This window comes from Acyrthosiphon pisum, chromosome A1 (genome assembly GCF_005508785.2).
Source record: "Acyrthosiphon pisum isolate AL4f chromosome A1, pea_aphid_22Mar2018_4r6ur, whole genome shotgun sequence".
NCBI lineage: Eukaryota > Metazoa > Arthropoda > Insecta > Hemiptera > Aphididae > Acyrthosiphon > Acyrthosiphon pisum.
This window is the reverse complement of record NC_042494.1, coordinates 17523368-17535863: the sequence shown is the minus strand read 5'-3', so window position 1 is coordinate 17535863 and position 12496 is coordinate 17523368. Positions and strand designations below refer to the sequence as shown.

At 28.7% G+C, this 12496-nt stretch overlaps 4 protein-coding genes across 5 annotated transcripts in view; 3 read left to right on the top strand and 1 right to left on the bottom strand.

The window, feature by feature from the left end:
* Window positions 1–250: 250 nt before the first annotated feature.
* On the top strand, window positions 251–6106 carry LOC100160146 (pre-rRNA-processing protein TSR1 homolog). The gene is made up of 13 exons (XM_001946106.5): window positions 251–387; window positions 480–598; window positions 661–934; window positions 2478–2697; window positions 2885–3085; window positions 3164–3358; window positions 3420–3591; window positions 3684–3893; window positions 4782–5005; window positions 5079–5342; window positions 5401–5511; window positions 5630–5837; window positions 5949–6106. Exons 2-13 carry the CDS (start codon window positions 481–483, stop codon window positions 6074–6076), a joined length of 2325 nt encoding a protein of 774 aa, XP_001946141.1. The 5' UTR covers window positions 251–387; window position 480; the 3' UTR covers window positions 6077–6106.
* On the bottom strand, window positions 5843–6876 carry LOC100162188 (phosphatidylinositol glycan anchor biosynthesis, class H-like). Its single transcript, NM_001162050.1, is given in 1 exon segment — window positions 5843–6876. A coding segment is annotated over 1 exon segment (528 nt). The 5' UTR covers window positions 6637–6876; the 3' UTR covers window positions 5843–6108.
* A 252-nt stretch (window positions 6877–7128) lies between these two features.
* On the top strand, window positions 7129–8174 carry LOC100159449 (40S ribosomal protein S23-like). The gene is given in 4 exon segments (NM_001162595.2): window positions 7129–7261; window positions 7548–7707; window positions 7783–7967; window positions 8036–8174. Coding segments are annotated over 4 exon segments (432 nt in total). The 5' UTR covers window positions 7129–7257; the 3' UTR covers window positions 8119–8174.
* A 1638-nt stretch (window positions 8175–9812) lies between these two features.
* LOC100161482 (protein unc-50 homolog) overlaps window positions 9813–12496 on the top strand; it is an 8492-nt gene continuing 5808 nt past the window's right edge. Inside the window, exons 1-5 of one of the 2 annotated variants that reach the window (XM_016806394.2) lie at window positions 9813–10126; window positions 11312–11474; window positions 11538–11686; window positions 11763–11828; window positions 11888–12008. In XM_016806394.2, the coding sequence (XP_016661883.1) occupies window positions 11404–11474; window positions 11538–11686; window positions 11763–11828; window positions 11888–12008 (407 nt within the window). In that variant the 5' untranslated portion in view covers window positions 9813–10126; window positions 11312–11403. 2 annotated transcript variants of the gene reach the window in all.

Here is a 12496-nt window from a genome sequence, read left to right as displayed (position 1 = left end):
TTTGTTCCTTAATCGTGATAGCACGATAGTATACTATCACAGAATAACAAACCCTTATCAGTGTGATCAGACAAAAATAATTCTACATTTTTATTATATACATGGATACACTGATATTCCACCAAATTGAACAGATTTTTGAGTGGTCAGCGAGTGTCCATTCTGGTTATTCTGTGATACTATCTTAAATCGTGCGTGATAGTGTTGTTGATGAAAATATTATGAAAACATGACTGATAAATGATAATAATATTATGATTTGTGATAATTGATATTAAACTTATGGATGTGGGCATGCCGCATGTGTGATTCACGCATTGTCTAAATCTAAAAATCAGATTTTATATTTCTAACTGACGTCTGACTTCTGAGTACTGACTAAGTAAGGTGAGTTAGACTATCTGGTAAATAATCTAGTATTTAGCTCATGGTTTTACGTCGAACACGTTAATAACCACTTCGTTTATTAATACATTTAGAATGAAACCGGAAACCCGTGATCAAGCGGTCCACAGACCTGGGCCAGCGAAACAGGATAATAAAAAACATAAAACTGGTCGACACAGAAGTAAAGGAATTCTAGAAATACTGAAAAAAGGTATTAAAAATACAATCGAAAATTAAAATTAAAAATATTGATGATAAAATATTTTATTTTAGGACGTTCTGCACAGAATTCAGCAAAATCCAAAGCTAATCACCAGTTAAGTCGTATGGAACGTAGAAATCAAGCTAAGATTTTACGTAAAACAAAAACAGAAAATGTTTTGATTGAAAAACGTAGATCTTTAAATGTACCTCACTTAGTTGCTGTCATACCTCTAAGCAATAATGTGTTTGTAAATGAAAAACTGATGGAGATGATCAATGTATTGCAAAAGGCCGATGTAAAATTGTCAACAGCTGTTGCTTCTGAAGGATATTCTCATTTATGGTTAATATAATAGTATAATTATTGTTTTTACAATGTATACAATATAATATTAATATTTTTTTAAGTGGCACTAATTTATTGTACTCTCATCAGTTGAAATTGAGGTTTAATTGCAGTTTAGCTACCATGCGATTTTTTTCATTTTTTTTTTTTTTTTTTTGAAACATATGTATTTCAACGAGTTAAGAACGATGGTGCAAAAATAAATTTGCGCAAATGATTAGTTTTGAAGTTATAGACTTGCAAAGTTCACTATTTTCGGTGTTTTACTCATGCGCGCAACGCTTTATTTTAACGCTCTTATATAACAAATTTTTAAATTATTTTATAACTATTTTATGTTAACTGCGTAACCACTGCCCATATACTACGATATAACTTACCCTGTAACCTACTTAAGGTGGTGTTGCATAGCAAGTCGGGGGATATTTTCGATTTGCGGAGCGGAGCGACGAGTGCCGCTAGCTGTGTAATCTCTGCCCACATTATAAGAGCATTAAAATAGTGATTTAATAAAAATACATTCTTAATCTAACAATATTATAAAATAATTTGTAACCATAATATTTTTTTTATTTTTAGTAATTAATCATTTTATTTAATTTAATTCTAAAAATTCTAATTTTAATTTTTAATCCTAATTCTAAATTAATTTTAATTTATATTCTTAGCATAATTCAAATTCACTATCTGGATCTGATTCATCTGACGCCTGATTATCTAAAATATATCCATGGGTACTCAATTGGGCCTAGCGTATAAACGTAAAATCGCAAACTTCAAAACTAATCATTTCCGAAAATTTATTTTTGCACCATCGTTCTAAACTCGTCAAATTACATATGTTTAAAAAAAAAAAAAAATCGAAATTTCGAGGAGCCGCTAAACTAGATTTGTTCCAAAATTTGAATTAAAAATTGAGAAACTTAAAACTGACACATCAAAGCTGTATGTAAGATTACAGGAAAATATGTAAGCGTAAATTCGTAAACTTTGAAAGGCTATAACTTCCAAAATAATCACTTCCGAAAATTTAGTTTTACACCACTGTTTTAAATTCGTGTCCGTACTAAAAATCTAAATTTGTGATAGGTAAAATATATGCGTTGGAGTAGTGTGGCGCGAATGCTTATAAACGCAAAATCACAAACTTTGGAACGCTATAACTTCCAAAATAATGATTTGCGCAAATTTATTTTTGCACCATCGTTCTCAACTCGATGAAATACATATGTTAAAAAAAAAAAAATTGAAAAAATTGCGTGGTAGCTAAACTACAACTGTTCCGAAATTGATTGTAATGAATATATGAGCCTACCAGATAATTTTTTCTGAACAACTTATGCAAAATTGGTTCCTACGTTTTATTGAGTTAATTTCCAACTAAAGAATATCTTAATGATAACAAAATAATAAATATATTGCCCCATATCATGTTAAATTTGGGATCATACATTTTAACCATCAATTTCAATTTCAGTCAATTGTGGGGTCAAAAACACTAATTTAATAAATTTTATGAATGTTTTTTTTTTTAAATTAGGGTTGAACAATTCAAACAAGGATTTACTTTCATTAGACCCGACTGTAGTAGTGTTCTTGGACTTTTAGATACACTTAAAGTAGTTGATACCATTTTGTTTATGGTTTCCGCTGAAGGTGGTTTTGATCAGGATGTTGATTTACTAATGACTTGTATATTAGCACAAGGACTTCCTTCAACCGTTGTAGCTATTACAGACCTCGAAAAAATACCTCTCAAAGTTAGTAGTTACTTATATTTTACTTTGTCCAGCAAGAAAACATGATTCTGCGTGTCGCCTTGTTATCAAAACCGGTGTTGCGTGGAGATGCACAGAAGAATTGATTTTCATTGGTCCACAGTGTGTTTTCTTGCTGGACATAGTGATATAGTATAAGTATTTATACTTATCCATATTTATTAAATAGAAACAAAATGAAGCAAAGCAGTGCATTCAGAAAGATATAGAAAATTGGCTACCAGATGAAAAAGTCAGCAAAATTGATACATCAACAGACATTCTAAATGTTCTTAGACGTATAAGTTCACAAAAAAAAAGGACAATTACATTCCGTGATAGACGTCCACATTTATTAGCCGAAGAATTGGCTTTTATCCCTAGCTCTGATGTATGTATATTCGAAATAAATTTAATTCAATGTGAATAATATTTAAAAAAAAAAATATTATTCATAATTTAATTTTAGGATAATGTAGGTACTATGAAAGTTAGCGGTTTTTTGAGAGGTCAGACCCTGTCTGTTAATTCTTTAGTACATATTCCTGGATGGGGTGACTTTCAAATGGAACAAATAGATTTGTCTTCTAATGATTTTATCAAGAGTTTTTCTGGGAAAGATGTACAAACTACAGTCTTGGAGACTGCTAGTCCTGGATTACAAGTAAGTGGTTTTTTTAAAAAATATTTTAGTTTTAAATATGACTATAAACAATGATTTATAGGAAAATTTGGTTTGTGAAAATATACCGGATCCAATGGATGCTGAACAAACTTGGCCGACTGATGAAGAAATGAAAGAAGCAATATCTAAAAATAAACGCATGATTAAACGTGTTCCTCAGGGTATGTCTGTATATCAATCAGCTTGGATTCCTGATGAAGAATCTGACCATGGTATATATTTATATATAAATATTGATTTAAACTCATAAATTACAATAATAGTTTGTAAATTATATTTTTTAATTTGTATTTTATTTGAACAGATGACGAAAACTCAGAATCTGATGAAGGCTCTGATGATTTTTATTCAATTGAAGATGAAACTTCTGATAATGAAATGAAGAGTATGATAGATGACCATATGGAAACTATGTCTATGACTTCTGTTGCTTCTGAAGTTCCGATTGATGCTGATAAATATGATTTGCAGTTTGATATAAACGAAGAAGAAAAAATACTGACTAAAATTAAAGGTTTGCAATTTTATTTTAAAATATGTCATGAAAATATTTTAGTGTTACAACCAGAGCTTGTAAGTTCATGCATTTGCATATCAATCATGCTGAGTTGTATTTAATGCTAAATGAAATAGAAATCCATTTCAAGGTACCATAGTTAAGTATGTATATATTATATTAGCATATGGTATGTTAAGTATGTAAAGTTTAATTTTTCATATTTAGATTATTTGCCCATTTGGCATATTTATGAGTTTTTCTATTTTATTGGGCATTTTATTTATGGTTTATAAACTACTTTAATGATACTATTATATTAATGAGCTTTTTTTTTTTTATTATAATACCATGAAAAAATCAAAATTTGATGGAAAATGCAATAATTTATATTTTATCTATATAAAATGTATGGGAATTGTAACGTAAAATAATTAAAAATATAAATGGTTATTTCTTGCAATTCCTTATGATCTCTTTGTTTTTTATTCAGTTAATTTTTTGTGCGTATAAATGCATATTTCTGAATAAGTCATAATTCAATGCATATTTTTCCAGTTTTTAGTGCAGAAGTGCATACTTATTTACTACTATTTACTATTTAGGCATTTTTGGAGGCATGAACTTACAAGCCCTGGTTATAACTATTACAATTTAAAATAGTAGTTATAGTTTATCCAATCAACATCATATTATTTACATTATTCTTATATGTAAAATTACATTTTTTTAATTACAATTTGGCAGATTATACATACCAATCATATTAAAGAATTTATATTTAAAGTGTTAAATTATATTCTGTTAAATAATAGATTTTTATTAAAAGTGCATGCGTTTATAGTTTAAACCATTGACTAAAATTATAAATAAATAATAATACATATAATATACATTTTATTTTAGAAGCAAAAGCTGATCAATTGTTTCCCGATGAAGTAGATACACCTAATGATATCCCAGCTAGAATTCGCTTTCAGAAGTATAGAGGTTTACAATCATTCCGCACATCGCCATGGGACGTTAAAGAAAATTTACCTGCTGAATATGCTAGAATATTTCAGTTTGAAAATTTTGATAGAACAAGGAAAAGGATATTTAAAAATTTGGAAAACATAACTGGTGCCATGGTAAATATTATAATATGGATTCTTTTTTTTTTTTTAATCAGAATAATTAATTTTTAAAAAAAAACATTTTTAGCCAGATTGGTACATTACAGTTTATGTGAAAAATATACCAGCTAAAATGTTTCATTCAAGAGATGCCCGTAATCCTATTGTACTGTTTGGTCTTATGCCTCATGAGCAAAAAATGTCTGTGCTAAATGTAGTTTTAAAACGACCATCTACTGTACATTTTGATGAACCAATTAAATCTAAATCGGAACTTATATTCCAATGTGGTTTTCGTCGATTTACTGCAGAGCCTATATTTAGTCAGCATACAAATGGAAATAAATTTAAAGTAAAATAAATTAAAAATTGTATTGTGTTATTTTTATTATTTTATCTTATTGTTTTAGTATGAACGATTTTTTCACCAAGATTCAATAGTTGTTGCTACAATGTTTGCACCTATTATCTATCCACCTTCTTCAGTTATAGCCATGAAGCACTGCAAAGATGGTTCATTTGTAAGTATTCAAATAATATTGTTTATGTTGTATGTTGTATTATTTGTTTCTCTCAAACAATACTAAATAATATTAATTGTACTCTTGTAAAGTTTAATTTAAATAATAATATTTTTAGCAAATAATTGGAAATGGAAATGTCTTGTCAGTAAATCCAGATCGTGTAATTGTAAAAAGAACAGTTCTAAGTGGTCATCCATTTAAAGTACATAAACATTCGGCCGTAGTCAGGTTTATGTTTTTCAATCGAGAAGATATTGATTGGTTTAGACCAGTTGAGTTACGCACCAAATATGGAAGGAGAGGACATATTAAAGAACCTCTAGGTATGTTTTAAGACTTAAAACTTTGTTTATTTTAAAATAAAATATTAATTGGATATAAACATGTTTAAAATTACTTCAATTTATATTAAATGTCACAATTTCTAATCTTAGGTACTCATGGACACATGAAATGTGGATTTGATGGTCAAGTAAAATCTCAAGACACTGTATGTTTAAATTTGTACAAACGTGTTTTTCCAAAATGGACGTACAATCAATTTTATAATGTTACAAAATAAAAATATATTAAGTTTGATATCCACAAGTCACTTCATCTGTTGTTTTCTAATAGTTTGTAAACATCCTTGTATATTATTTCTAAAAAATGTAACCTTGGTGAACTTTTCTGAAACAATGTGACTATCCCATTTTGGGGTGTTTTAATTGCCAAATAGTATAATACTTTTTGGGTGTGAATAACGTCAACAATAAGTACATCAGTAATACTTTGCCAAGGTAATGAAAATACCCTTTGATGTCCAGTTATATAAGTTGTGGTCAACTGTAATCCAATGGGAGCTGTTATGAGTAATGATTCATTGCAAACTTTAAAACTAAACCGTAACCCAAAAATGAACAAGACAATAATTGCAATAATGAAAACAGTTTTTGAACATAATACTGTAGAATTTACTAAATATGAATATGCTGCAATTAGTAGTGACATCAGAATGATGACGCATTCTGTGTTAGAACATTTTTCGCGCTTTTCCACGCAATATTCTATGCACGAGTGCTTCAATGATTCTTGTATAGAAGACTTCAACACAAGTCTGTTGTCTGACTTTATAATGTTCATAATTGTTTAACAGTCGTATAAAATGATAATTCCAATTACCGTAGACTTCCAAAGTGATTGTCCGTCTATTCACCACTTGCATTTAATGGTAAACATATCTATTCGAATTGTGAAGCTGTAATCTCTTTTCTATGTGTAGACCGCGATGGCACGATTAGGTCTATATATCTATATATAAGCCTTATAATTTTTTTATTTTTTATTATTAAGAGTCATAAATATTAGAATGTTATGTAAAATGCTTATCAATTAATAATTATATCATCCACGGTGTTAGATTATCATCGGAGATAACAATTAACCATAGACCTTAACAATAGGTAACCATTGATTTATCATTACTGTGGTTGATTAATGACTTTGGAAAGTGACCGCGGTTAGAATATAAAGTAATACAGTATCACCATAAGGCGTATTTAGTTCAATAGTTGGTGATACTGTACGCCGAGTCGACTACAAGCCTATAACCACAGATTTTTTAGCATCGTCCTCACGAAATTTCTGATCTCTCTGTCATTTCGGTCTTGTACATTTGTGTGCGTTCGTGCCACAAACTTCGTGGTTTTTCGTAGTTTTTCAATTTTTGTTGTGTTAACTCATATTTTGAAATTGTAATACATCATGGGTAAGTGTTCTTTGTGTTAATAATTTGAAACATTGAAAAAAATTATCGACCATGTGGTTGTTAACGTCAACAATTTCTCGTATTGGCATCAGTCTAAAAATTGGACCGATTATAGTATTTTGTTGAACACTATGTGAATAATGTTAATAAACAAGTACACACGAGTTAGCAGATATTAAACTCGTTTGATTGTATATTAATATTATTGATGTTCAAGAACATTATTTTCATACTCGTTTTAGCCGTTGTAGTATATATTAAGCTAATAATTATATCTATTTTATAGGTAAACCTCGTGGTATTCGTACGGCTCGTAAACATGTCAACCATCGTCGTGTTCAAAAGTGGGCCGACAAGGACTACAAAAAGGCACATTTGGGAACAAGATGGAAGGCCAATCCTTTCGGAGGAGCTTCTCACGCCAAGGGAATTGTTTTAGAAAAAGTGTAAGACACATATTTTGTCAGATAATTAAAGTTAATTTAATCAGTATATAATTTAAACAATTTGATTAATTACAGTGGAGTTGAAGCCAAACAGCCCAACTCTGCCATCCGTAAGTGTGTCCGTGTACAACTTATCAAGAATGGAAAGAAAATCACAGCTTTCGTACCTAGAGATGGTTGTTTAAATTATATTGAAGAAAATGACGAAGTATTGGTAGCTGGATTCGGTCGAAAGGGTCACGCTGTTGGAGATATTCCCGGTAAGATATTTATTGCTTTTATTGCTTATTATTTTATGAATCTTCATTTATTATTGTTTTGCTTACAGGGGTTCGTTTCAAGGTTGTCAAAGTAGCAAATGTTTCATTACTTGCTTTATACAAAGAAAAGAAGGAGAGGCCTAGGTCTTAAATACATAGTATTGTGTATTTTATTATTTTGTATGAATAAAAACAAATTTAAACGGTGAAATGATGTTTTAATGTTAAATTGTAATTAATTTTTGATAACTAGCTCAGCTAGTTTTCTTAAATGTGCTGAATAACCATTTTCTTAATAACAAATTTACAATGTTCGGTCTCTGTTTATAATATAACTGGAAAACTAGACGGTATTGTAGGGGTTGAGAGTGTAGCTCATCACTTGGATATATTGAATTTGAATCCAATGAGAAATAATTGAATAAAAATAGTTGATTCCGACTAAGATTGCCTGTATTTCTGAGGACATTAAAATATATCTATATTAATACAGTAGGTTGAACTAATTGCTGTCTAAACATTTCTTAATGTATAAATATATTATAATTTCTCACTTTAATTTTAATATTGATAAAATGGTGTAAATGTCTTATCATCGGGTCCAGAGAGAGAACATGTAAATTTTGGCAATTCCTAATTGTCAGTTTGCGCCCCGCGTAATATATATCCTATATATATTACATAATATATAGGATTAAAGTGTAGAGTTAATATTTTATATATAAATGCTTTTCCAATAATATAAAAATTCAAATTTCAAATCCTTTTAAAGGAATTGCTTTATAGTTTTTAAAAGGAAATCTTATGAGCTACCAGAACTTTATATTTAACATCAACCTTGAATTTAATAGTCAATACTAAGGTATAACAATGATTTAAAAATAGTTGTTTTTTTGAAAAATTTCTTCAAACGTAACTTCAACTCAACTGCTTGGCGCTTATCTAATTGAAATGCAAATTTATTTTTGTATTTTTAATCAAGTTTTCCTGAAATGTTTGAATATAAAATTGTCGCTGTTTACCATAAGCGTGGTTTCTTATAGAAAAATTGAAAATTCTCAGAATTTGTTCAAATATTGGAAAAAAAAATGGGAATTTTATTCATAACCAAAATTGTTTTATGTATTATTGTATTATTAATTATTTATTTAATGTATTTTTTAATTTTTATATTTTAAATAAGAGTATTCATTAGAACTATGACTTGAGTCTATGAGGCATGAATACATTATAAATGTTATCATTCGTAAAATTATGGCAATATGCGTTCATTCTTAAATTATAATACCTATCAATTTATTATGTGTACACTTCATCTATACGTGATATAAACAGTATGTCTGTATTATTCATGTCTGAAAACTAAATCCACTCAATAAATGTGTAGGATTTTATTATTTTAACACAACTCGTGATGTCTCATACTATTGTTCGGTGCTCATACTCTCATCTAATCAGTGGCGGTCAAACGGGGGGAATAGATCCCCCCCCATGAATTTTTTTTCAATATTTATAAAAATTTATAATTAAGTATATTCTATAATGCTTTAAATTTTGTTCTATTTTTTTTCTAAAAATATAAATTATCAAATTTTGTAAATTTCGACAGAATGTCAGAATATGTTTATACATGTTTATATGACATGACTATATTATTAATTATTATCTTGACTCATATCTAGGAACTAGGATATTATTGTTATTATTAATATTATTTAGTTGCTTACACAAAATATAATATGGGAATTATCCCACTCGATCATCGAGAATTCTCAATAACAACTAGCTCTACACTTTCCCAGAACATTGGGCTATACGGATTTTTAGTGCAATCGGTAGGTTTATTTTACAATATTACGTACCAACAGCCACAGGTCATTAGTTGGTCGAAAACTTGAAATATCGATTGCTTATTATTTGTCATAACTCATAGTATTTAGTTATCACCGTGATTCGCCTTTACTCTTTCGTACTTGTGTTTTCTACTGTAATGTAGTACTATTACTTACTATTATACGGTCGGTCGTCGGTGTCTTTTGTAATATTGACTATTTTGTCTATTTTACGTTTTCACAATTACTATGTATATAAAAGGAAAATTACTAGCTATTTTGATGCAAGTTGCTCTACTTCTAAACGCTCGGCGGATGAAAAAATAAGTAAGATCACAAATATATATCGTTATAGAAAATCAAGTTGTGGACGTAGCGGTAATATTTATTATATGGCTGTTCATTGTGGGGTTATAAATATAACATCCAACGAAGTACTGGATGAATTAGCAAAAAAAAACAAAAAAATAGAATATATACTAATATAATAAAAATATTGTTAATGCTATAATATATTTATAAAGTCTGTAAGTTAAATGGACATTTTACCCCTGATTGTCTTCGGTGTAGTATGATATTTTCCCCCCCGATATATTTTTGATGTGGACATTTTTCCCCAAATTTTTTTTTTAAAGTTTATTATTGACTAATAATATTGAATTTAATACTACTATATTATTTATTATTTAATATGAAATTATTTATTTTTTTAATATAAAATACAATATAAACATTTTTTTTCTTCATAAATATAATAGATTATAAATCTATTTATTCGATCCACTGAACTGCTTCAAAAATAAAAAAAAAATAGCTAAGAATTCAAGCATAAAAATGATACATTTTGTAAAAAACATTTGATTACTAATTCTTTTGTTATTTCTAAACCAGTGGCGTAATTTGGTCATTTTTGTGGGGGTGGGGGGTTGACATTTTTTAACATATTGCCACCAATTAGCAACAATTTGCTGGTTGGCCAACCGTATGTTTCTTCTTCTTGGGTATGTTCAGAGAATAGAGAAATATGGTATGTTAGCTGGGGTAATTAACGGCCAATAAAATGAGGCGAACTACGAATGTTGCTGGGAACTGGGAAGCACGGTAGATTATAATAATTAGACAACAATCTACCGTGCTGGGAAGGGTCGGATGGGCTAACCGGACTAAAGGACAATTGCAGTTTGCTATTATTCCTTTCTATTTTGTCATGATAAAATTATAAATATTTGATTGAAATAACATATGATAACTGATAACATATCATTTGTAAATAGCACTGATTTATATCTTATCTATCTCAGTGGTAAATTCTAAATTGTTATATCACAGAATATTATCTATGGCTATACAAAAAATATTATGAAATAAATATTTTATAAGACAAATTAATTATGAAAATTTATACCTTTATATTATACGTAAATGCTGTATGATTAATACATTTATACCGATTTAAATAAAAATAAAATATAAATACTTCATTAATTTACTTTTTTTTTTTTTAATATTTAGGTAAATAATTTTATTTCAAAATACTAGCAAATCTTAAAATTTAATACCTACCTAGTTATATTGTTATTTTTGAATGTTTTTCGTATAATATAATGCCAAGCAGCGTGAATTCTTTCCGATCGACATCGTCTTTGACATATTTACCATCACCAGTAACACAGCGGTATGTATTAATTCATTATTTTGTTTAACTAGAATATATAAGTTGTATCCAAAAATGTTGCAGAACATGTATGACTGCTGCTGTGAAACGCTACCGCTACTTGCGGAAATTATCGAACTTTAAACAAATGGATTTTGAGTTTGCACTATGGCAAATGACGTTTTTGTTTATCAATCCACAGAAAGTATATCGAAACTTTCAACACAGAAAAGGTAAGAGTTTTTTATTCAGTCTAATATTATGTTGTATTGTATTGTTCTGTGTTGTATAATTTTATTTATCTCATAGAAACAAAACTACAATTTGCTCGTGATGACCCTGCATTTTTGGTGCTTTTAAGTGGACTTCTATGTGGTAACTACTTAAAAATAAGGTTTTTTTAACTAATTTTAATTAAATTAAATTTATTTCAGTTTCATCAATAGCATTTACTTACGTTCTAAGACTTGGTTTCGTTGAATTTTTAAAATTTCTATTATATATTGTAACAGTGGATTGTTTGTTATCCGGTGTCGTAATAAGTTCAGTGTTATGGTATGTATTTTTAATTTATTCAATAAAACAGAATAAGGGTTATCTATTGATAAAACCCTACTAAAACAAAATGAAAGTCAGTTACTGATGTCTGTGTACAAATCAACTAAAACTATATTGAAGTAATAGTCCTTAAATTAAATTTCTTCTATAATTTTCCACATATTTTAAAAATATTTAACTTAGATCCTTTCATATTTTTTTTTTTATTAACAGCTGTTGAATACGGTACTGGTTTGTTATAGCCCCACCACAGCGAGTGAAAACTTTAAAGCTCCGCCACTCATGTTTGTTATAGCCCCCCCATTCATATAACAAAGAATACATATTATAAATATAAAATAATTAGACGAAAAATATGTTCCATTGTCCATTACTATGAAGTACCTATAACCAGTGCTCGACTTGGCAAAATTAAAGTAGGGGGACTCTGTTACTTTAAAAAAATGAGCGTCCCCATATCACTTATTAAATGTTACTGAGCCGTG

Excerpts from the sequence above, each read along its gene's own strand:
- LOC100160146 (XM_001946106.5), top strand. The coding sequence starts at position 481 with ATGAAACCGGAAACCCGTGATCAAGCGGTCCACAGACCTGGGCCAGCG. Across the intron at positions 2,698-2,884 it reads TCGAAAAAATACCTCTCAAA|AAACAAAATGAAGCAAAGCA; the intron begins GTTAGTAGTTAC and ends TTTATTAAATAG. Across the intron at positions 3,359-3,419 it reads CTGCTAGTCCTGGATTACAA|GAAAATTTGGTTTGTGAAAA; the intron begins GTAAGTGGTTTT and ends AATGATTTATAG.